The following is a 25,892-nucleotide window of genomic DNA, read 5'->3' on the forward strand; positions in this document are numbered from 1 at the left end:
TTTGCTTTAGGTTTTGGATCATTGTCTTGTTGGAAGACAAATCCTCCGTCCCAGTCTCAGGTCTTTTGCAGACTCCATCAGGTTTTCTTCCAGAATGGTCCTGTATTTGGCTCCATCCATCTTCCCATCAATTTTAACCATCTTCCCTGTCCCTGCTGAAGAAAAGCAGGCCCAAACCATGATGCTGCCACCACCATGTTTGACAGTGGGGATGGTGTGTTCAGGGTGATGAGCTGTGTTGCTTTTACCCCGAAACATAACGTTTTGCATTGTTGCCAAAAGTTTGATTTTGGTTTCATCTGACCACAGCACCTTCTTCCACATGTTTGGTGTGTCTCCCAGGTGGCTTTTGTGGAAACTTTAAACGACACTTTTTATGGATATCTTTAAGAAATGGCTTTCTTCTTGCCACTCTTCCATAAAGGCCAGATTTGTGAAGTATACGACTGATTGTTGTCCTATGGACAGAGTCTCCCACCTCAGCTGTAGATCTCTGCAGTTCATCCAGAGTGATCATGGGCCTCTTGGCTGCATCTCTGATCAGTCTTCTCATTGTATGAGCTGAAAGTTTAGAGGGACGGCCGGGTCTTCGTAGATTTGTAGTGGTCTGATACTCCTTCCATTTCAATATTATCGCTTGCACAGTGCTCCTTGGGATGTTTAAAGCTTGGGAAATCTTTTTGTATCCAAATCCGGCTTTAAACTTCTCCACAACAGTATCTCGGACCTGCCTGGTGTGTTCCTTGTTCTTCATGATGCTCTCTGCGCTTTACACGGACCTCTGAGACTATCACAGAGCAGGTGCATTTATACGGAGACTTGATTACACACAGCTGGATTCTATTTATCATCATTAGTCATTTAGGTCAACATTGGATCATTCAGAGATCCTCACTGAACTTCTGGAGAGAGTTTGCTGCACTGAAAGTAAAGGGGCTGAATAATTTTGCACGCCCACTTTTCCAGTTTTTTATTTGTTAAAAAAGTTTGAAATAGCCAATGAATTTCGTTCCACTTCATAATTGGGACCCACTTGTTGTTGATTCTTCACAAAAAATTACAGTTTTATATCTTTATGTTTGAGGCCTGAAATGTGGCAAAAGGTCGAAAAGTTCAAGGGGGCCGAATACTTTCGCAAGGCACTGTACATATATACAGTCAGTGGTCAGTATCACTTCAATATACATATATACAGTCAGTGGTCAGTATCACTTCAATATACATATATACAGTCAGTGGTCAGTATCACTACAATATACATATATACAGTCAGTGATCAGTATCACTTCAATATACATATATACAGTCAGTGGTCAGTATCACTTCAATATACATATATACAGTCAGTGGTCAGTATCACTTCAATATACATATATACAGTCAGTGGTCAGTATCACTTCAATATACATATATACAGTCAGTGATCAGTATCACTTCAATATACATATATACAGTCAGTGGTCAGTATCACTTCAATATACATATATACAGTCAGTGGTCAGTATCACTTCAATATACATATATACAGTCAGTGGTCAGTATCACTTCAATATACATATATATACAGTCAGTGGTCAGTATCACTTCAATATACATATATACAGTCAGTGGTCAGTATCACTTCAATATACAGATATACAGTCAGTGGTCATATACAGTCAGTGGTCAGTATCACTTCAATATACATATATACAGTCAGTGGTCAGTATCACTTCAATATACATATATACAGTCAGTGGTCAGTATCACTTCAATATACATATATACAGTCAGTGGTCAGTATCACTTCAATATACATACATACAGTCAGTGGTCAGTATCACTTCAATATACATATATACAGTCAGTGGTCAGTATCACTTCAATATACATATATACAGTCAGTGGTCAGTATCACTTCAATATACATATATACAGTCAGTACATATATACAGTCAGTGATCAGTATCACTTCAATATACATATATACAGTCAGTGGTCAGTATCACTTCAATATACATATATACAGTCAGTGGTCAGTATCACTTCAATATACATATATACAGTCAGTGGTCAGTATCGCTTCAATATCCATATATACAGTCAGTGGTCAGTATCACTTCAATATACATATATACAGTCAGTGGTCAGTATCACTTCAATATACATATATACAGTCAGTGGTCAGTATCACTTCAATATACATATATACAGTCAGTACATATATACAGTCAGTGATCAGTATCACTTCAATATACATATATACAGTCAGTGGTCAGTATCACTTCAATATACATATATACAGTCAGTGGTCAGTATCACTTCAATATACATATATACAGTCAGTGATCAGTATCACTTCAATATACATATATACAGTCAGTGGTCAGTATCACTTCAATATACAGATATACAGTCAGTGGTCAGTATCACTTCAATATACATATATACAGTCAGTGGTCAGTATCACTTCAATATACATATATACAGTCAGTGGTCAGTATCACTTCAATATACATATATACAGTCAGTGGTCAGTATCACTTCAATATACATATATACAGTCAGTGGTCAGTATCACTTCAATATCCATATATACAGTCAGTGGTCAGTATCACTTCAATATACATATATACAGTCAGTGGTCAGTATCACTTCAATATACATATATACAGTCAGTGGTCAGTATCACTTCAATATCCATATATACAGTCAGTGGTTGTGTCACCAGCAACAACACGTTGCTCAGTTTTGTTCCAGTAAGTTTTGAACCATAATAACGTTTAAACGAATCCGCGGAAAACTCCGGAAGTGACGTAGTACGTCCCGCTCAGCGGATACGAAGATAAAAATATATGATATTCGTAATATTAATTTTTTTTCTAATGTTGTATTTGAGGAGTTAAACAATAAAGATAGTTATAATATTAAAATATAGTTTCATTTATTTGTCTACGTTTAAACGAATCCGCGGAAGTGACGTGGAAATTCCACACCTCGTCTGTGAAAGAATGTTCCACGTTGTACGTGAGAATTTACACACTAAAATACTAATAATGAAAAAATTGTGTTTTATATTTAGCACTTTGATTTGCCTTATATATACTATATAAAAAACCTACAGTTGAGTGTTTAGAAATACAGCCTAATGGCTTGTTTGACTAATTTGCATTTGTTTTGAATTGTACTGTTGTGAAAAACAATAAACTATATACAAAGAGAAGCATTTTTTATTTTATTTTCCATACATAGTTATTTAAAAATGCAATTTTCTAATTTTGTAGTTGATGAATATTAATAGCAAAGACTAAAGGGGAAAAACATGAGTATATTTATGTGTGGGACTGCATTATTAGTTGTTTTAAATAAATTACTTTTTTGAAATATCAATTTATGGTAGGCCTAACATATTAATTATTATATTCAGAAGATGATCCTCATATCAATCACCGTGGTTACAGCTTGTAGCCATCCTAACCTTTGTAGCCTTTACTGAGACTACCTTTTCAAAATTAAGAAGGGACTAGTTTTAAGAAGCATTTTCAGGAAATTAAAAGGATAAGCAGATTGTTACCGAGGTTTTTGTTCACAGAGTAAGATGTATATAGCTTTGTTTGGGTATGTATACATATACAATATGTGTTTCGGCATTTTTGGCACACTTCTACCTCCAGAGATGGCAAAAGTACTCACTTCCCGTACTTAAGTAGAAGTACAGATACTTGTGTTAAAAAATACTCTGGTAAAAGTAGAAGTACTGATTTAACTTCTTTACTTAATTAAAAGTAACAAAGTACAGGCTTTGAAATGTACTTAAAGTATAAAAGTAAAAGTAGCCTTGCGAATGACAACCACTTTTTATGCAAAGCTACCTGGACCACACACGTTACTAGAGTGCAAGATGAGAAACTTCAGTGGACATAAAAACCAGGCTCTTTATATGCCATTGTCTACATTTTAAATGGATGTCTGCCAAACATCACATATATGATTATTGTGACAGAGACTGGGGCTCCAGCTTAATAAGATTCTGACTGAGTAGCAAGATATGAATTCAATTGTGATTCTGTGAGAATTCACAGATCCAGTTTCTCTTTTTTAATCGTCCCCTTAACATTTAAAGGAATCTACATGTATGTGTGCTCAAATATAGAAAGAAAATAAAGGATACAATATGAATTACTAAACATAGATTAATTAAGAAGTTCCCCATACTTTTAGAGTTACGCAGCACATTGGCCAGGATTCATACTTGATGCCTCCTAGCCTATCTCAAACATCTCTCTCAGATAAGGCCAGGGATGATTGGGAATGTCTTGCTGCTTGTCTGCCTAATCTCTGGGATCTCTGTTTTCTTCATTTTCAATCATGTCGCCGTCCATACTACTAGTGCTAACGTTACCACCATCAAGCTGCAATTATTTGCCGCAAATGAATGCAGAATGCGGCCGAATCTGTCGAGTCGTCTTGTAGTGGTGCGTTACATGCAACGTAGCCTACAGTATATTCCCATCCAATTAGATTGAATTCGGTATTGATCACGTGAAAAATAATAACGGTAACTCCAGTGAAATTATTTGAAACTTGCTAGTGAGGACTAGATTAGGACCGTATTTAAAGCTGATGCTGGTTTACTTCCCATCTCTGTCTACCTCAGCCCTACTGCACACAGACAAAACTCACACATCTTATTCAACCATTTCACAAGCTGAGAAAAGGGTCATGACATGGGTCAGAGCAGTGGTTCCCAACCTTTTTTCCTTGGTGCCCCCCCCTACTCATGTCTAAGAAAAGCTGCCCCCCCCCCCCATATCAGAGGTCATAAATGATGAACCAATCCATCGGCTCTGCTCCTGTAGGCCCAATGGTGTTCATATGGACAACATGCACCTTTGGCTGGAAGGCCCGTGTTGAAAGTGTGTGTTATCATTTAGAGCAGACACCCACGGTGAATCAGATGGTTTATGTTATACAAGGCTGCATTACAGAGCATATTAATATGACTGTCATGAAGGTTGTGGAGAGGAATAGAAACCAGTCTCTCCAGGCAAGCACACAGAATATGGTCTGCTCTATCTTTATTCTCCATGCCAAATATGAGCTCTTATCCTCTGGCAGAAGATATGGGTGAACTTAACATTTCTAAACTATAAAAACGTTGATGATGATATAGGCCTAATTTGGACCTACCTCAATTAAAACTTTAAATAATGTTGCTTGAGATTGAGGGTGTGCAATAGCTTCATGATATGAAGCATGGTTGTGTTGCACTGTTTGTGAAAGATGAGCAATAGATTGTTGCTGTGTGATGTGCTTCAGTCTAGCCTATATCACTTTGTTAATGTTTTTTTTTATTGTATGTATGTCAGCTGTATGATAAAACAATATGTCAAGTGTTATTTATGAAGCATTTGAACTCAAGGCAAATATCCCTCTGGGGACAATAAAGTATCTCCTGCTAAGTGGTCTCCATGATGTGTAAAAATTAAAACGTTGTCGTAGGACTATAGCAAACACATCGTTGGAAAGGTCTCAACCTGGAGAGTAACATATGTCAGTCTGGAGAGGATACATTACTCCTGCTTTGAAATATTGACCTCTGAACCTTGAACCCAGTACATGTATGAAGGCCTGTCATTTAGCAACAGAAGGTGCTACACACATAAGACCAGCTGTTATAGAAAGCTCTGGACCTCAGCTATCATGTAGATATGGTCACCAAATTACTGTAAGCACTGTCAAATATGGTAATAAGCTATTTTCACCTATTTAACGATTTGATTTTTAAAATCTGATGACACCAGTGTGTTCTCCATCCAAAAAAACCCCAGGGTGTATCCAAAATTATACACTGCCAACTTCTACTTATGAGAAATATACCAATATACTTTAAAACTACAACTCCCATAAGAAACGCCACAGAAGCTGTTACAAAGCTGGGGGGGGGGACTCGTTCGGCTCCTGTTTCTGCTGTCGGCCGTAAGATGGCTTGATTCCATTTCAGATTGAGGCCGCCCGCCGGCCGGCCGAGCACACAATATATGAGACAAATACATGAAACTGTATTTTATTATTATAACTATCTTTATTGTTTAACTCCTCAAATACAACGTTAGAAAAAAACATCAATATTACGAATATTATATATTTTTATCTTCGTATCCGCTGGCGGGACGTACTACGTCACTTCCGGAGTTTTCAGCGATTCGTTTTAAACGTTATTATGGTTCATAACTTACTGGAACAAAACGGAGCAACAACGTGTTGTTGCTGGTGACAAAAAAAATAATTATATATTTTTTTTGCTGAAGTGATAACAACCACTGACTGTATATATGTATATTGAAGTGATACTGACCACTGACTGTATATATGTATATTGAAGTGATACTGACCACTGACTGTATATATGTATATTGAAGCGATACTGACCACTGACTGTATATATGTATATTGAAGTGATACTGACCACTGACTGTATATATGGATATTGAAGTGATACTGACCACTGACTGTATATATGTATATTGAAGTGATACTGACCACTGACGGTATATATGGATATTGAAGCGATACTGACCACTGACTGTATATATGGATATTGAAGTGATCCTGGCGTTAAAGACCAGCTGATCGCTGCCCGATTCTTTGAAATGAATGGCCGCATTGCATTGGGGGATAGGCCTATCGGCTTTGAATGCTTCCTGCTCGGATCATATCGTAATGTTCTGTATTACAGCATATACTGTAATATTTCACCGGTAATAAGACCAAAATAATATTATTAAAGTAAAGAAATGAATACCATGATAACATCTAAATAAATGTTGATAGATAAAAATATAAATCAACAAAAAAGCAATCCAGCTTCCCTGGCCAAAATATACCGAAATAATAACATTAAAAGAAATATATATAAACCATGATACTATCTCGTGAATAATTTTGATTAAAACAGCGGTTATTGGGCTAAAAATACCAATAATAACTGTCACAGATTTCGAGTTAAGGGGCGGGGGCGTGTTTTTTTCTTTCGTCGATATCCGACGGTGAGGGAATAACATGAATGTCTATCTGACGGACCCCCTCGTCGAAAAATAACATCAAGGGTACCCCTATTTGGTTGAAACTTGACACCAGGGTCCTTGACCATGCGTCATACATTTGACGAGTAAGGAGTGAGACTGTGTTGGCAATTTATCATTTCAAACTGGTAAATTCCCAAGTAAAATAAAAATTGCAAAGGTCATACCACTGTTCAAAACTGGAGATAAACACCACTTCACAAATTACAGGCCTGTTTCCTTGCTTTCTCAATTTTCTAAAATCATAGAAAAACTCTTTGTTGGTAGGCTAAACAAATTCATCAATAAGCACAACACACTAAATGAGAGTCAATACGGATTCAGACCAAAAAAAATGCAGCTGGGATATTTATTGATCTCAAGAAAGCATTTGACACAATAAATCATGACAGATTAATCAGTAAACTTGAACGGTATGGTATCAGGGTGGTTGTTTTGAACTGGCTGAGAAGCTATCTACATAACAGGCAGCAGTTTGTGAAGTTGGGTGAATCCATGTCGTCTTGTTTGGACATTACTTGTGGTGTCCCCCAGGGCTCAGTGTTGGGGCCAATTCTTCTTATTCTCTACATAAATGACATAGAATTTCTTTCTGTCTTATTTGCAGATGACACAAATATTATTTGTACTGGTGAGGATTTGCAGCAGCTTCTGGAGATAATCACATCTGAAATGAGTAAATTAAAAAGATGGTTTGACAGTAATAAATTATAAAATTTGAGTAAAACAAAAATCATGTTGTTTGGAAATTGTAAGTCAAATAATCAAGTGCATGTTAAGATAAATAGTGTGACTATTGAAAGAGTGTATGTAAATAAATTTCTCGGTGTGATTATAGATCACAAGCTCCGCTGGGAACCTCATATAAAACACGTTCAATCTAAAGTGTCACGAAGCATCTCAGTCCTGAATAAGGCAAAGCATGTATTGGATCACAAATCACTGCATATTCTATATTTTTCACTGATTTTACCTTATTTAAATTACCGTGTGGAGGTCTGGGGGAACACCTATAAAAGCACACTGCAACCACTGATCACACTACAAAAAAGAGCCATGAGAACAGTTCATAAAGCAGGATAGCACAGTGGCTCAGTGGTTAGCACTTCTGCCTCACAGCAAGAAGGTTCTGTGTGTTTCTGTGTGGAGTTTGCATGTTCTCCCTGTGCTTGCGTGGGTTTCCTCCAGGTGCTCCGGTTTCTTCCCACCATAAAGACATGCATGCAACTAGGACTACAGTTGAAAATTAGCTGACTGGCTAACACTGGTGCATTTACAGGAATGTTGATTAATGTGCATTGTCCTAATATATAAAAAAAATAAACAAATATTATGATCACACCAACTTACTGTTTTTACATTCCAGAGCTTTAAAGTTAATTGATCTAGTTGAATTTCAAGTTGCACAAAAAGCAAAAAACAGACTACTAACAGGTCATATTATGATAGAGAGGGGGGATGTAATTTAAGGGATAAGTTTAAATTCAAAGTTTGAGCTGTTCAGACGACTATAAAAAGTCAGTGCATTACAATCAGTGGTGTGAAATTGTGGAATGGTCTGTGCACAGAACTAAAGCAATGTCCATACATAATCCAGTTCAAAAAAAGGTAAAAAGCAATGATTTTCAAAAAATATATGAAAGGAGGGCTTTAACAGCTGCAATATACTGTATGTGTTCATTGGCATATGTGTATGATTATGTGTGTGTGTGTGTGTGTGTGTGTGTATGTATATATAGTGTATATATATATATATATATATAATAGGCTATATATCATAAGATAATCGTGAATAAGATATAAATATGTGTTAAAAGGGGTAGGATTAAATAAGTGTATATTTCTTCCTACTCCTTTTCAGGCATGTCGATGTTGGGTTTTTTTGTTTGATGTTTTTTTTGGTTGATTTTTGATATGTCTGAAATAAATTTCTTCATTCATTCATTCATTCATTCAAAGGGAAAAAGCATATTTATGTGTGGGACTGCATTATTAGTTGTTTTAAATAAATTACTTTTTTGAAATATCAATTTATGATAGGCTTAACATATAAATTTTTATATTCAGAAGATGATCCTCATATCAATCACCGTGGTTACAGCTTGTAGCCATCCTAACCTTTGTAGCCTTTACTGAGACTACCATTTCAAAATTAAGAAGGAACTAGTTTTAGGAAACATTTTCAGGAAATTAAAAGGATAAGCAGATTGTTGCCGAGGGTTTTGTTCCCAGAGTAAGATGTCTATAGCTTTGGATGGGTATGTGTACATATACAACACGTGTTTTGGCATTTTTTGCACAAATCTACCTCAGCCTATATACTGCACACAGACACACGTACTTTTGCATTTCTGCTGAAATAGAGACCTTTGTGCAGTGGTGACATGCCAACAATCTCATTTCACAAACTGAGGAAAGGGTCGTGACATGGGTCAGAGGATATCAGTCACTCCTCCTCAGCCTGACTCGACCTAGTCTCTCCTCCTCAGCCTGACCTAGTCTCTCCTCCTCAGCCTGACCTAGTCTCTCCTCCTCAGCCTGACCTAGTCTCTCCTCCTCAGCCTGACCTAGTCTCTCCTCCTCAGCCTGACCTAGTCGCTCCTCCTCAGCCTGACTCGACTAGTCTTTCCTCCTCAGTCTGACCTAGTTGCTCCTCCTCAGCCTGACTCGACCTACTCTCTCCTCCTCAGCCTGACCTGACCTAGTCTCTCCTCCTCAGCCTGACCTAGTCGCTCCTCCTCAGCCTGACTCGACCTAGTCTCTCCTCCTCAGCCTGACCTAGTCGCTCCTCCTCAGCCTGACCTAGTCGCTCCTCCTCAGCCTGACTCGACCTAGTCCCTCCTCCTCAGCCTGACTCCTAGTCGCTCCTTGTCAGCCTGACCTAGTCGCTCCTCCTCAGCCTGACTCGACTAGTCTTTCCTCCTCAGTCTGACCTAGTTGCTCCTCCTCAGCCTGACTCGACCTACTCTCTCCTCCTCAGCCTGACCTGACCTAGTCTCTCCTCCTCAGCCTGACTCGACCTAGTCGCTCCTCCTCAGCCTGACTCGACCTAGTCGCTCCTCCTCAGCCTGACCTAGTCGCTCCTCCTCAGCCTGACTCGACCTAGTCGCTCCTCCTCAGCCTGACCTAGTCGCTCCTCCTCAGCCTGACCTAGTCTCTCCTCCTCAGCCTGACCTAGTCGCTCCTTGTCAGCCTGACCTAGTCGCTCCTCCTCAGCCTGACTCAACCTAGTCTCTCCTCCTCAGTCTGACCTAGTCGCTCCTCCTCAGCCTGACTCAACCTAGTCTCTCCTCCTCAGTCTGACCTAGTCGCTCCTCCTCAGCCTGACTCAACCTAGTCTCTCCTCCTCAGAATGACCTAGTCGCTCATTGTCAGCCTGACCTAGTCACTCCTCCTCAGCCTGACTCGACCTAGTCTCTCCTCCTCAGCCTGACCTAGTCTCTCCTCCTCAGCCTGACCTAGTCTCTCCTCCTCAGTCTGACCTAGTCTCTCCTCCTCAGCCTGACCTAGTCTCTCCTCCTCAGCCTGACCTAGTCGCTCCTTGTCAGCCTGACCTAGTCTCTCCTCCTCAGCCTGACTCAACCTAGTCTCTCCTCCTCAGTCTGACCTAGTCGCTCCTCCTCAGCCTGACTCAACCTAGTCTCTCCTCCTCAGAATGACCTAGTCGCTCATTGTCAGCCTGACCTAGTCACTCCTCCTCAGCCTGACTCGACCTAGTCTCTCCTCCTCAGCCTGACCTAGTCTCTCCTCCTCAGCCTGACCTAGTCGCTCCTCCTCAGCCTGACCTAGTCTCTCCTCCTCAGCCTGACTCGACCTAGTCTCTCCTCCTCAGCCTGACCTAGTCGCTCCTCCTCAGCCTGACCTAGTCGCTCCTCCTCAGCCTGACTCGACTAGTCTTTCCTCCTCAGTCTGACCTAGTCTCTCCTCCTCAGCCTGACCTAGTTGCTCCTCCTCAGCCTGACTCCACCTACTCTCTCCTCCTCAGTCTGACCTAGTCTCTCCTCCTCAGCCTGACCTAGTCGCTCCTCCTCAGCCTGACTCGACCTAGTCTCTCCTCCTCAGCCTGACTGTGTGGGTGTGTGTTACCTCGTCTGAGGACTGTGACAGCGTGTGATAAGGATGGGAGGATCTGGAGGAGTCGGCGGGAGGAGAGGAGGTGGTGTGAGGAGGAGAGAACTCCTCGCTTAGAGCTGACTCCTGCAGGAACAAACACACACACACACACACACAGACACAGACACACACCCACACACACACCCACACACGCATACAGAGAAGACACACACAAACACACACACACACACACACAGCAATTAGCAGATCCCTGATGGAGGTTAATGGAGCCTCTCTCTCATTCCTCTCACTGAATAGATAAAACGGACAGAAAAGATAAACGTGTGTGTGTGTGTGTGTGTGTGTGTGTGTGTGTGTGTTGCAGTAGTGGTTGTGTGGGCTGAGAGTACATCAGAAAAATGAGGAGGACAGAGACCCCCGTCCTTCAGAGAAGCAGGAGAACGGGACTTTTCATGCCACTTTCTACTTCTACTGCGTTACATTTCAGAGAGAAATATTGGACTTTTTACTCCACTACATTCATCTTTTACAGCTTGGATCCTTTACACTTTCTACAATGTTTTAATACTTTAACTACATTTTCCTGATCATAACAACAGTAGAGAGTAGTATCTGGAGAGACAGCAGTAGAGAGTAGTATGTAGAGACACTACAGTAAAGAGTAGTATGTATAGAGACAACAGTAGAGAGTAGTATGTAGAGATACAAAAGTAGAGAGTATATACCTTTTTCACGGCAGACATGTTGACATGTCATAGTAGGAAAAGCACAGGTGTGTTCAAAACCATTACTGATGGCTGTATTCCACTTAGGAGAGGCCCTGGTATTAAACCATTACTGATGGCTGTATTCCACTTAGGAGAGGCCCTGGTATTAAACCATTACTGATGGCTGTATTCCACTTAGGAGAGACCCTGGTATTAAACCATTACTGATGGCTGCATTCCACTTAGGAGAGACCCTGGTATTAAACCATTAATGATGGCTGCATTCCACTTAGGAGAGGCCCTGGTATTAAACCATTACTGATGGCTGTATTCCACTTAGGAGAGGCCCTGGTATTGTGCATGCTGACTCACTGAAATAGCTTTCTGGGACACTTGATGGACTTGAGCCATCGTTAAGGTTATACATTTCAGCTGTGCTTTTCCTACTATGACAAGTCAAAATGTCTGCTCTGAAAAAGGTCAATTATGTAGAGACACAACAGTAGAGAGTAGTATGTAGAGAGACAGCAGTAGAGAGTAGTATGTAGAGAGACAGCAGTAGAGAGTAGTATGTAGAGAGACATCAGTAGAGAGTAGTATGTAGAGACACTACAGTAGAGAGTAGTATGTAGAGAGATAAAAGTAGAGAGTAGTATGTAGAGAGACAACAGTAGAGAGTAGAATGTGGAGAGACAACAGTAGAGAGTAGTATGTAGAGACACTACAGTAGAGAGTAGTATGTAGAGAGACAACAGTAGAGAGTAGTATGTAGAGAGACAGCAGTAGAGAGTAGTATGTAGAGAGACAGCAGTAGAGAGTAGTATGTAGAGAGACATCAGTAGAGAGTAGTATGTAGAGACACCACAGTAGAGAGTAGTATGTAGAGAGACAACAGTAGAGAGTGGAGAGACAACAGTAAGAGTAGTATGTAGAGACACTACAGTGAAGAGAGTAGTATGTAGAGAGACAACAGTAGAGTAGTATGCAGAGACAACAGTAGAGAGTAGGCAGAGAGACAGCAGTAGAGAGTAGAATGTAAGAGACAACAGTAGAGAGTAGTATGTAGAGAGACAACAGAGAGTAGTATGTAGAGAGACAACAGAGAGTAGTATGTAGAGAGACAACAGAGAGTAGTATGTAGAGAGACAACAGAGAGTAGTATGTAGAGAGACAGTAGAGAGTAGTATGTAAGAGACAACAGTAGAGAGTAGTAGAGAGAAAGTATAGTAATGTAGAGAGACAACAGTAGAGAGTAGAAAGTAAAGAGACAACAGTAGAGAGTAGAAGAGACAGCAGTAGAGAGTAATGTAGAGACACTACAGTAGAGAGGATAGAGAGATAAAAGTAGAGAGAGTAGCTATGTAGAGAGACAACAGTAGAGAGTAGAATGTGGAGAGACAACAGTAGAGAGGTATGTAGAGAGACAACAGTAGAGACACTACAGTAGAGAGTAGTATGTAGAGAGACAACAGTAGAGACACAAGGAGAGGTAGAGATAAAGTAGAGAGTAGTAATGTAGAGAGACAACAGTATGTGGAGAGACAGTAGAGAGTAGTATAGAGAGACAACAGTAGAGAGAGAGGTATGTAGAGAGATAGTGAGAGACAACAGTAGAGAGTGTGCAGAGAGAGAGTAGTGAGAGAGACAACAGTAGAGAGTAGTATGTAAGAGACAACAGTAGAGAGAGACAGCAGCAGAGAGAGACAGAGAGAGAGAGACAACAGTAGAGAGAGTAAGAGAGACAGAGAGACAGAGAGAGGTATGTAGAGAGACAACAGAGAGAAGGCAGAGAGACAAGAGAGACAGCAGTAGACAACAGAGAGAGACGAGAGAGAAACGACAGGAGCAGAATCCACCAGACACAGGAACGACACGGACACGAAGAGAGCAGGAACCGACACAGGGAGCCAAGGACAAACACACACACACACACACACACACACATGGACCATAGAGGAGTATGGAGGAACATGATCACCAACAGACACATGACATTTGCACACAGACGAAAAGAACATGACTCACAGTGGACTACAACCCCGAAGGACCGAACAGGACCAAGGAACCCAGAAATACAGTATAGCCCACAGGAGTACCACACAGATGCACAGTAGAGACACACATAACAGAAGCCAAACACATGAGTTACCAGCCCCATGGAATGGACACCAGGTGAAAGGAAGACACAGGAAGGAAATGGTGGAGGAGAAATAACACAGATGGACACACTGAATTTGGCCACCCATGAGAGAGACATCATGGCAACGAGCAAAGTGGCAGTGAGACCACACCCACACCCCTCCCCCTTTCCCCCTCTCTCCCCACATACAGACACAGAAATGGCACATCTGACAAGGAAAAGCCACTGGAATCACAGGAAGAATGGAAATAACTTAGATACAGTATGGGGACCAGACATAAAGAGACTTAAAATACAGTATTAGGGACCACAAAGGCCTATAAAAAAAAGACTTCAGATATAGTATAAGGGACCACTGAGGCCTATATAAAAGAGACTTCAGATACAGTATGAGGGGGACCACTAAGGTCTATATAAAAGAGACTTCAGATACAGTATTAGGGACAGATCTAAGTATATAAAAGAGACTTCAGATACAGTATAAGGGGACCTAAGGCCTATGATAAAAGAGTAATAAACAGTAGAAATAAGAAAAATAAAATAAATGAAAAAAAAAATCTAATTCATACATGAATACTGCTACTTTCAAAAAATGGAGAAAAAAAAAGAAAATAAACCCTGTTGGACGACACTGAGAAGAGATTTCTAGTAGCAAACAAACAGCCTAGTAGTGTCTGCTTTAGACTATTGCAAAAAATGTAATTATTAAATTACTCATCAGAGACTTACCAAATGTGACAGGTATAACCTATAGTTGACTTTTTTTCATTTAAGACATACGTTTGAACACTTACCAAATTCTTGTCATAAGTGATTTATCTTACCTACAGTAACTTAAGCTTGACCTTGAATAACACAATGGGTCTAAGAAAGGGACCAAGGAAACAAATACACACCATTAGCAATATTTGGAAAACTACACTATTAAGACTATTTAAGGAACATTAAGACCTTTTTGATAACATGAGTAAGAATGTTCAGCATACAAGTATCTTTGGCATATTTTGGGGAAAAAATGGCCACAGGCTTGTGTTTTTCCTCTTAAAATAGTCCTGTGAGTTAGATTAAAATTTCCTCAAAAGTCAACTTAAAAGACTTACATATGTAATCTGCAATGTATTCTCTGCTGTCTGTAAAAATATTTTTTCATAATAACATTTTCAACATATGCAGAATTGGCAAAATTTGGAAAACCAACTTAAGAACATTTTGAAAATGTGCATTAAGGCCATTGTGAAACTATTATAGTACAGTAGAACATTTTGACAATATGCATCAATAAAAACATTTAGGGATGAAACTGTAAGGTAGGCACCTGTGCCACTGCGAGCTAGACTTGCAGGTTACCTCTTAAAATGGTCCTGTGAGGTAGGCTTGTGTTTTTACGTCTTAGTTCTTGTGGATCCAGGAGAGATGACAATCACTTTGGTAGCTGCTGTTCCTCTCTGCAGCACTATTCCAGTGTTGCCACTGTCAACAACAACAAACAATCATAATCTCAATAATAAACTATACAATCAGGAATGTACAGTATACACTCCAAGCAAATGCTTATAAAGTTAATAATACCAGTTCTCTTGTGGGTTAATGTGGCAATGCCAGACTGTCAAAACAATGAGAGCGAGATTAAAGAGCTCACCGATCTATATGAAGTTCCATTCAAAGTCAAGGAGATTCTTCAGTAGCATGGCGACTTGTGTATTGACTGCAGAAGACTTCTTCTGGATGAGGACACCTTTCTTCTTGGACACAACCTTGCCCCTTTTGGCCTTTGTCCCTCTCTCTGGATTTATACCAATGAAGCGCCTGGAATCAAAATAGTCTAAGATCAGAGTGGGGTTAGAACAATATACTGTAATGTTTTGTACATTCAGATACATTTTCCGTTTAAACAGAAAAATGCAAAGCCTTGAGGATTCAAGTGTCTCTCTTTAACCGAACTACAATTAGCTTAATTTTCTTGTTAACTCTTTACACACTTAATTAAAAGTCGACAGTCGAAAAACTCACCAAATGTAGGCTAATTATTCCAGTAGGCTAATGCTATTTCCATCTGCTGATTGGCCTCTCTTACCGGTTAACAAGTGTTGTTCAGCTAATGTTACCAAAATTAAACAAAACAACACCCAAAAGTAATATTATTTTAGCCATTCAAATCTAAGCCTCACTGATAAATGACATGTTCAAATCCTTAGCAAGACAAGCTCCTGAGCATCAATTTGATATCAAACATTCTTGCCAATATGAATACGATTTTCATTACCATTTAATTTGTAGATGCAAGATGGATGTTGATGAAGAACTCTCGATGATGTGTAGCACGTCATCTAAATTGTGCGTCCTCTTCTGGAAAATCTCCTATCCAAATGATGGTTCCTGAAGTCCCTCCAGGAGTTGATGGTTTGTATTTTTTAGAGAAAATTGACCAAAAGCAGTAGCCTCAATTTGAAAGACTAACGTTGTATCAACCTTCTGACCGTGCTCAAAATTCTGCAGTCAACACTCAGTTTCCAAAAAATGCTGTAGTATCCTGTAATTTAAAACATCAGCATACTGTTTAGGGCCTCTGTCCTGTTGCTCCAAGTTAAGCAGCCCACAATGCATTGCTAACGACAGTACTAAACTGTTTAACATGAAAACAGTATTTTAATGTTGAAAATTGGCTGTAAATTTACAGCAATTGCTTATAGTGTGGGTGTTTTTTTTTATCAGTGACTTCCTCAAACTTGGAAAAAGACTTATGATGACGACAGAGGACATGGTGACAACTCACTCCTTCTCCAGGCATTTATTTAACTTTCACAAAAATATACCAGGAGTACATAGTAGTAAGTAGGTTGAAAACCTTTAAATAGAGAAAAAAAGAGAAAACACACAAATTACCTCATTGCTGAAAAATAATTTCATAAGCATCCAAATTAACAACCAGAAGCAAACTTAGTCTGTGAATAATTTACAAAGTAATTAAACACCTCAATAAAAATCAATATTTTACCGCACCATATTAGGTTAGATTACATTCAAATTTGTCATTGTGCACAGTACAAAGACAACGAAATGCAGTTTGCGTCCACCCAGAAGTGCAAAAAGAGCAGAAAAGTGCAATGTGATACACATATAAAGTATTGAACCTAAGCAAACAAACAAGTTTCAACAAAATGAATCAGGTTAAGCACCTACGTTGCTACAACTTTATAAGACATCATCCCCTCTGAAAAACAATGCGCACGGACCAGAAACAAAATGCACTTTTTACTTCCTCTATTACATTAATAATTTGGTTTCCTGGATCACTAGAACATAAACAAAATGCTCACTTACCAATAGTGTCTGTGAAGACTCCTGCACACTGATGCACCCTGTCCAAATGTCCTCTTAGTTTCTTTGTCTGCTACCCTCTTTCACTGCACGCTTGACGGCACTAACAGCGCTCATTAAGCCAGCGTCTTTTGTCACCTGGATGAAACGGAAGCTACCTGTCAACTTTCAACCACGCTCCTCCTCCTCGACTTCGGCACAGGACAGGAAACACTGATCAATATTTGTCACCATTTTACAGAACAAACAAATAATCGATTAATAGAGCTAAAAATCAACAGATTAATCAACTATGAAAATAATCGTTAGTTGCAGCTCTAATTGAGACCAAAATTAAACAAAACCAAAACAATTTAAAATGGCACTAAATACTTGCCTTAACACACACACACACTGCTGCAGATGGACGGAAACAAGCTGAAGGTTAGGGAAGAACCATGACTCAGCAGATCCTGATGGATGTACCATGACTCAACAGATCCTGATGTTCAGACAGAATACTGGCGACGCTGGAGTTACGCTTTGACTATAAAAATAGTCAGCATGTTTAGAGGGGAAAATGTTGGAATATTTCAGGAGAAAGTCTAAATGTTTTTTCCCACAAGAAATTGGAACAAAGTAAAAATATTTTGATTGAAAAAAGATGGAACATTTTCTTTAAAAAAAAGTCTTATTAATATTTTTAGAAAACAGAGAAGGAGAATGTCTTCTAGCTAAAAGAAAGACTAATTCATTCAGTTTGAAGGACAAACTGTTTTAAAAAAATGTATTCATCTGAAAAGGAGATGGAAGTTTTTCAAATGCATGAAGGGGGCGGGGCCTGAGCTCTGACATCACCGGGAGTTTCTCTGATTGTTGGAATGTTTTTAAGATGACATTAAAAAGTTTCATAAAGTTATAAATATTGATCTTCAGACGGATAGAAGCAGATTTTTTTTTCAGAATATTTCTGCTTTTGTTTTGACGTTGACGAAGCTGAATGGAAGAAACGCCAACAACCTGAATGGAACGCACCCCGACACGCTGAGTGGAACGCACCCCAACTCCCTTAATGGAACGCACCCCAACTCGCTTAATGGAACGCTCCCCGACACGCTGAATGGACGCACCCCGACACGCAAAAAAAGAAAATAAAGATTATAATTTCAATTTTTTTGTATTTTCTTTATTTCAAAAATATATATATATATAACAAGAAACAGTAAACAAAAACTCACAAAACAGAGATAAATATTATTATGTCTCAAACAGTTTTCAAAAAAGACAAACTTCTGTCTGAAGAACAATAATTAAAGGTATATGTTCATCTTTCAGACCAAACACAAATGTATAAAAGAGTCCAAAAATATTATGCATAAATAACAAAATAAATAAAATTATTAAATAAAAATCTCAAACATTTAAACCCAAACATCTGAAATATAAATAAATACAAATAAACAGAAACAAACATTATGGCAAACATTATGCTTCCTGTTTTACAATAAAAGCCTCCAAAGATTCACCAAAGGTTTTAATTCTCTACTTTGTTAATTGTTTAGGCGCGGAGCTTCTTGGGTTTTAAAAGAACTTGTTTCCCTTCAGTCTCTCTGACCGGAGCAGCAAATAAACACAGCAAAAGTTGTGTTACCGGGGAAACATCGCCTTCGTTTCAACATTAGTAACGCCGTTTACTCTAAGTTCAAACATACATATGTTATAAACAGACTCTGTTTCTGTCTCTCTTTAGGGCACAGACAGACAGACACAGAGAGACAGAGACAGACAGACAGACTGACAGACAGACAGAGAGAGAGACACACAGATAGACAGAGAAAGAAAGACATTTAGATATAAAACAGGATGAATCAATAAACATCATCAATCTTTTGGTATAAAAATAAAAACTGAAAAATGTTTCAAAACGGTTTTGTTCAAGAATAAATCAAATGTTGAATTGCTGTTGAATAATTTCCTGGAAATCCAGCTGAATCATCGATTAAGGACTGATATATCTATATACATATCTTTGATTTGTATATAAAATATATATAAATAAGTAAAGTGCTGCTGTGAGTCCGTGTGCAGTTCCTGCAGGTCTGAGCCTGTCCGTCTGTTCATCTCCTCATTCCTGAAACTTTCTCAACTTTACATTCCTGCTCGCCGTCTGGCGGAGGCTCAGAGATGCTGCAGGGGATCACAGCAGGAAGCAGACCTTCACAATAAAAGCTCAGCTTTCACATGGAAATAAATAAATAAATAAATAAATAGATAAATTAAGCTTCAGCAGCGCTCACAAAGATCCTCTCTGCAGGAAGACGCTACCACTCTGAGGCATCTGTACTGTTCATGTTTAACATCTGTTCATGTTCAACATCTGTTCATATTCAACATCTGTTCAGGGTTCATCTTCAGGACAGGAAGTAACACAGTTACTTTAAATCTGCTTTCACAATAATTCTCAGTTCCCTCTTCACTGAGAAATGTTTCCAGCTCTCCACTGCTTTCCTGTTTCTCCTGCGAGTCTTTACAAACACAGAGATCCTCTTCACTCCGAGGCATCTGTACTGTTCATGCTCAACATCTTTTCATCTTCAGGACAGGAAGTAACACAGTTACTTTAAAACTGCTTTCACAATAAAGCTCAGTTCCATCTCTACTGAGAAATGTTCAACATCTGATCATGATCAACATCTGTTCACCGTTCATCCATTGAGGCTAGAAGGGATACAGCTACGCCGATGACAGTTAAGTTTAGCTAAAGGATCGTGGTTTGGGTTAAAACACTGCGAGGAATAAACACAAATTTCGTAATAGGTAATGTAGCGTAACTTCTCCTAACTAATGTAAGGTAGTAGCCTTGGGTCGGCCACTAGGGGCCGCAGTTGCCATTTTAATTACAGAGATAGTTCAGAAAATGTTGCTTTCTGTGTCCCTTAAAGCTGGTACACACCAACCAGACAGCCGACCCTCGGCAGTAAAGCCAGTGTGTCTCCCCGAGTTGGTCCAAAGAGACGAGACGTAATACGTCTCCATAACAGCAGGCGGCGCTAATCTGTATTGTTGCCCAAAAAATGAAAACTGGCAGCTGATTGGACGAACGCGTCACATGGGTTTGTTTTCTACGGAAATTCAAAGCCAGACTGTCATGGCTGCTTGTTCAGAATCCGATCTCATATTGTACTAAAATAGTTCACTAAAATGGGTTTCTGAAAACATTTTAAGAGAGAAATAGGCCATGCAGTTCCTGAATCTGTCTTCATTTCAGATCAACAAAGGTCAGTTTAAAAGATTTTCATCAGATTTTGAGAGACTCTAGTCACCTCATCCCGCTCGCCATTTCCGGGTGAGTCCGACTTCTTCAGACGCCTCAGCCGTTTTTTTTATTGACTTTAACTCAGCTCCGAGTAAAAAAATAGGAATATTTTGAGAAAAAAAGTCAAATATTTTGAACAATATTCCTTCAGACACCTCAGACAGCTTATTGTGTCCCTGCAGCGGAGTGGGTAGGGCTTTGCCTGTGCCTGCAGCAAAGTGGGCGGGGCTTTGCCTGTCCTGCAGCAGAGTGGGTGGGACTTTGCCTGTCCCTGCGGCAGAGTGGGCGGGACTTTGCCTGTCCCTGCGGCAGAGTGGGCGGGGCTTAGTGTGTCCCTGTGGAGCTAGGCAGCCTGTAGGCGGCGGAAGCTCTCAGGCTGCGCATCAGGTCGTGGCAGAAGGAGCGTAGCTGCGTCAGCGTCAGGTGCGCTGCCACCTGCACCTCGTAGTTACCATGGAGACGGGAGGCCAGGTCCAGACTCTGGTTCTGATCTGCTGCGTCGCCATCACCGAGCTGAGCAGCCTCCTTCATCTGGAACAGAAACATGCCGTCTTATTTAGTCATATAATCACATTGCTCTTTGCAGATGACACCAAACTTTTTTGTCTTAAACGCTGAAAAAACTAGACAAAGTTCCCATTTAAAACTCAAAGTGTAGTTTCGACTTCTGGATAAAACTTGGATCAAAGGCTTTTGACACAGTTAAACACGCTATTTTGTTTTTAAAAAAATGTTTCATGGTAAAGTTTAAAAGTGGCTCAACGATTACGTTGTAACAGAACAAGATAATATGAGATATGGTGTCCCTCAAGGCTCCCTATTGGGACCTTTATGATTTCTTATTTATTTATATTAATGATCTTTCTGTAGCATTTAAGCTCAAGCAGCGTTAATCTTTCAGGTCATTTTATGGCTGATTAAACTGTTAATATGATAAATTCAATTAATCTTCTGTTGAATGAAGTTCTGATAAATCTTCTCAGTTATGTTCTGCTTTGTTTTTATGTTATGTTGGCAATGTGTGTCAGGAAATGTGTGCGTTACATTGGTGGTGTGTGTCCGCAGGTGTGTGCGTTACCTTGGCGATGTGTGTCAGCAGGTCTCGGAGGTCGGCGTGCAGGTTGCTCAGTCCGCTCAGTCTGTCTGATAAAACTCCCAGCAGCCCCTGGTACAGCCGGCCGCCCGCTGACATGCAGCTCACCCAGACGTCCTGGAGGGGGCGACAAACACAAGCTTTATCAACACTTGATCTGAATCAGCAATGATTTCATTCTCTAGTCTAGAGCAGCAGCTACAGATTATTATCACCGTGGATTACTTTCTGGCCGATGCGTTTAAAGATATTCAGTTTAATATGATATAAAACAGAAGATAAGCAGGAAACCTTCATATCTGAAAGACTTAAAACTTGCATGAAAAATTACTTTAAAATGTTATCAATTATCAAAATAGTTAGTAGTAATAGTGATTATTTTCTGTTGATGGACAAAAATCGTTGACTAATCATTGCAGCTTTAAAACTACAGTCAGATTGTTCCACGTTGCGATGAAGGAGCCATGACATACAGCAGTAGAGCGAGGACTGTCTGTAAATACGTCCTGAGAAGAAGAAGGAGGAGGAGGAGGAGGAATAGTTATCAGAGCGAGGTTTCAGACTGACCAGAGTGAAGCTTTCAGACGGCGGTTTGAGGACGGGGGCGGGGGGGATGCCCAGTGATGTCATCATCATCTGCAGGTTGGTGGTCTGAGCCGAGGGGTCGAGGGTCAAACCCTGAACACAAAAGGAAGACAGCGTTAACACTGTAAACGCTCGCCAAGAGGTCGACAAACTGAGACACAAAATTACCCCGATATTAAAAGTGAGGTAGCTAACTTCGTGGGCCATAGAAGTGTAACGTGGTTTTCTTGGACCCTGATGGGAATATTTCCAGTGATGTAGCTAACTATCTGGCCCATTAAAAGTGTAAAATAGTCAGGCACCTTGACGTGAAGTGAAGATTTGGTTTTCTAATTCCATACGTGTCCAAACAGAGTCTTCATTCAGCTTGTGTGGGTTAATAAATGTAAGTGATGTGATCCAAGTAGCTTTCGGCCACTTTCTTTTAAAGAAGCCGTCAGATGAAGAAATGTTGGAGACCGATCCAGAAACATTTACAGTCGATAAGATAATACAAAGGAGACATAACAGTCTTTCTTATGATTCATTCTCAGTCTGATCCTTCAACAGTTTCACCACAAACTGAGACTTTCTCCACTTGATAAATTATCTTTTAAACTGACAAACATTAGATGTGTAATTCATGGTTCAAATCAAACAGGATCAGAACATTATCTGTTTCTCCTCGTTCACTAAGGGACACATCTTAACTGAAATAAAGCCCCATGGTGGACACAGGAAGGGGCGGGACTTCTTTATGTTGGTTAAGAGGTAATTAACAGGAAGAAGAAGAGCCAACAGGATCTGCAGCAGCGACTCAAACGCCTCCGTACCTCGGTGGTGATGGCGGCGCTGTGCGCGGCCGGGATGTCTTTCAGGATTTTCTCCACCAGCGTCTTGGCGTGCTCCGCCGCCTCTGTGAACGCCGGCGGCGGCTCGGCCAGGGAGCCGACGGGCGCCGAGAGAACGAGGTGTGGCGACAGGAAGCAGAGAAGCAGGACCAACGCTGCACAAACAAACATCAGCGTTATTAATATAAGTTGTATATTCACTAATGACTTTACAAATGTTACACATAATCATAATGCTTTGAAGAGTTTTATATATAAAATCTATTGATTATATCTGGATTAACATCTACAGCTGACAGAATGATTATTGTTTTTATTTCTGACCTTATAACTGCAGACTAAACTCAGATTTATTAAAGTTTAAACACAAATAAGCTAATAACGGCAGTTACCTTTTTGACACAAAATTAACGCACAAATGTTTTGTGATTTGGGCTTCTGACATCTGTCTGTGCTGATGATGCTGCTGCTATCTCTCTCTCTACATCCATCTATCTATTTATATCTATCCATCCATCGACCACGCTAGCAGCTCTGTAAGTCTGTACTTAGCCACAGAGGTGCCACATATCCATTTTTGATTCTTACTCTGCCGTTCTGGCACTAATAACCCTCCACTGATACTTAAACTAGCACTAATAAGGCAAGGCAAGGCAATTTTATTTGTATAGCACAGTTCAGCAGCAATGCAATTCAAAGTGCTTTACACAAAAAGACATAAAGACACAGTCAAAAATTCATACAAATTGGTAACAGATAAAAAGCAGTTAATAAAAAAAAAAAATGTAAAACCCTCCATACAGACTAGCGTTCTGTCAGTAAAAACCCTCCACTGATACTTAAACTGGCACTAATAACCCTCCATACAGACTGTCAGTAAAAACTCTCCACTGATACTTAAACTGGCACTAATAACCCTGCATACACCCTGCCGTGCTTCAGGTGGGTGTGAGCTGCTGTGCAGGTCGCTTCAGGTTATGAACATTGACAGAAAAGTCTATTTTCTTTGAAGTGATTGTGTTTTAAGTTATTTTTCTGAATATGTGCGTTAAGTGCTCCTCCAAACTCCATGCATGTTTCAGCTGATTTAAGGCGCCTGTGTTCATGTGGTGCAGACTGAGTTGGAAGGGAAAGAAAAGTGTGTTCTCACCGATCGCAGAGTTCATGTCTGTCAGGGCGGCTGTCTCCGTGTCGCGCTCAGTGTCTGTCCGCCGCTACACTCGGTCAATAATCTACCAGCTTCCATTTGTTGCAGGAGTTTTATGCGCTCCCCTGGGGTTTTCCCGTTCACTACCGTCAGTGTGAGTGGACTCATCCAACATAAATCCCCAAGTGACGAAAACTTGTTGCGTCACAGCCGTCCAAGGTAAAAGGTGCGTCGCGAGAGCTGCGCGGATCAGGGGTCTCACCTGGGGGGGTCCACACACACGTCACACACACCCTTATACAAGAGTTATAATCATATCATATCAGATATACACGTCACGAGCTCCTCTCTGCAGGTTTCATGTTCAGACTGTTGTAACCATTAAAATAGGCTACTTTCATATGGTTTATTATTATTATTATTATTATTATTATTATTATTAGCAGTGGTGAAGTATACTGTAATAGGATACTCATTACATTATGAGAGTACTGCGAGATGCATTAAAGCCTCATTTTGTTATTTTTCCCATCATGCATTGGCAGTGACAGACTGGCCATCTGGAATTTGGGCAAATGCCAGAAGGGCCGTCCCCCTATGGGCCACTACTGATAATATGTCTTTGGTTTATTTTGATTGCATGCAGCCACAAATATTGCGGTGCGTGGAATGACTGAGTAGGAAGTAGCCAGAGTTCCTGATTTCTAAGCGAGGTTATTGACTGAAACATGGCAGGTCACTGAGCACGGTGTCTAACCTTTCAGACACACCACTACACAAACAGTAACAAAATACACACAGGAGATTTACTCAGGAGGGGGGTTTTGTGTGTGTGTGTGCGCTTTATTTACCTTCACTTCCTGTTTGACGTCATGTTTCTCCTTTGAGATTTTCTGCTGACTCACTTTCCAGGATTTCTCAAACAAAGAAATACAATACACACACGCAGAGGGTAGTGTGTGTGTGTCTGTGTGTGCATAGTGTGTGTGTGTGTGTGTCTGAGTATGTGTCAGTGTGTGTGTGAGTGTGTGTGTGTGTTTACTACCTTCACTTCCTGTTTTACGTCATGTCATTTTTTATGAAATCCTGGAAAACAAAGTGAGTCAGCAGAAAACTCAAAACACTATTTCCTCTCCCTGCAGCCTTCCCTTACTCAAGTTAGGAACTTTACGCAGCTTCATACTTCAGTGTGTACTCATAGAACATTATTAATACAATAGTTCTGGTGCAGGATCTGAAATCCTCTGTTCTAGACTCCGACACTGAGTCCAACTCAACAATGTGACAGATACTGTGTACAGAACGTGGATTAAAGAGACCGGACCCAGCTGGTCTGCAGCTGGAGGATCATGTCTGAAGTTTGCTGTTGTCATAAACTCATAAATGAAAAGCAACAGAGAACGTTTCACTAGAAGGAACAACTTTCTGCTGAAGCAACTATGACTCGTTTTCCCGACATCCTGCGCCTGGCGCTCCCACGTTGTCCCGCCCGAGGCCCAGCTCGAGGCCGCGGATGTTTTGCTGACTCAGAGGTTTTTTCTGAGGTTATGAAATGTTTGTCGTCACAGCTGGAGGAGACTCAGACCCAAGAGGCTGCTGGGTCACTGATCCTGGATCAGAACAGATTCTTTGTATTTCC

General features: G+C 40.2%; 1 protein-coding gene across 1 annotated transcript; it reads right to left on the bottom strand.

Annotated features, from left to right (window-relative positions):
• Positions 1-20,540: 20,540 nt before the first annotated feature.
• LOC120575396 lies at positions 20,541-24,752 on the bottom strand. The gene is made up of 5 exons (XM_039826187.1): positions 24,257-24,752; positions 23,089-23,261; positions 22,259-22,369; positions 21,677-21,808; positions 20,541-21,129 (listed from the first exon to the last, which is right to left on the bottom strand). Exons 1-5 carry the CDS (start codon positions 24,270-24,272, stop codon positions 20,923-20,925), a joined length of 639 nt encoding a protein of 212 aa, XP_039682121.1. The 5' UTR covers positions 24,273-24,752; the 3' UTR covers positions 20,541-20,922.
• Positions 24,753-25,892: the final 1,140 nt, after the last annotated feature.

Source organism: Perca fluviatilis, chromosome 15, assembly GCF_010015445.1.
Source record: "Perca fluviatilis chromosome 15, GENO_Pfluv_1.0, whole genome shotgun sequence".
Lineage (NCBI taxonomy): Eukaryota > Metazoa > Chordata > Actinopteri > Perciformes > Percidae > Perca > Perca fluviatilis.

Coding starts and splice junctions, on each gene's coding strand:
- LOC120575396 (XM_039826187.1), bottom strand. Junction 22,370..23,088: donor GCGCCGCCATCACCACCGAG/GTACGGAGGCGT, acceptor TTTTGTGTTCAG/GGTTTGACCCTCGACCCCTC. Junction 21,809..22,258: donor CGTCTGAAAGCTTCACTCTG/GTCAGTCTGAAA, acceptor CGCCCCCTCCAG/GACGTCTGGGTGAGCTGCAT.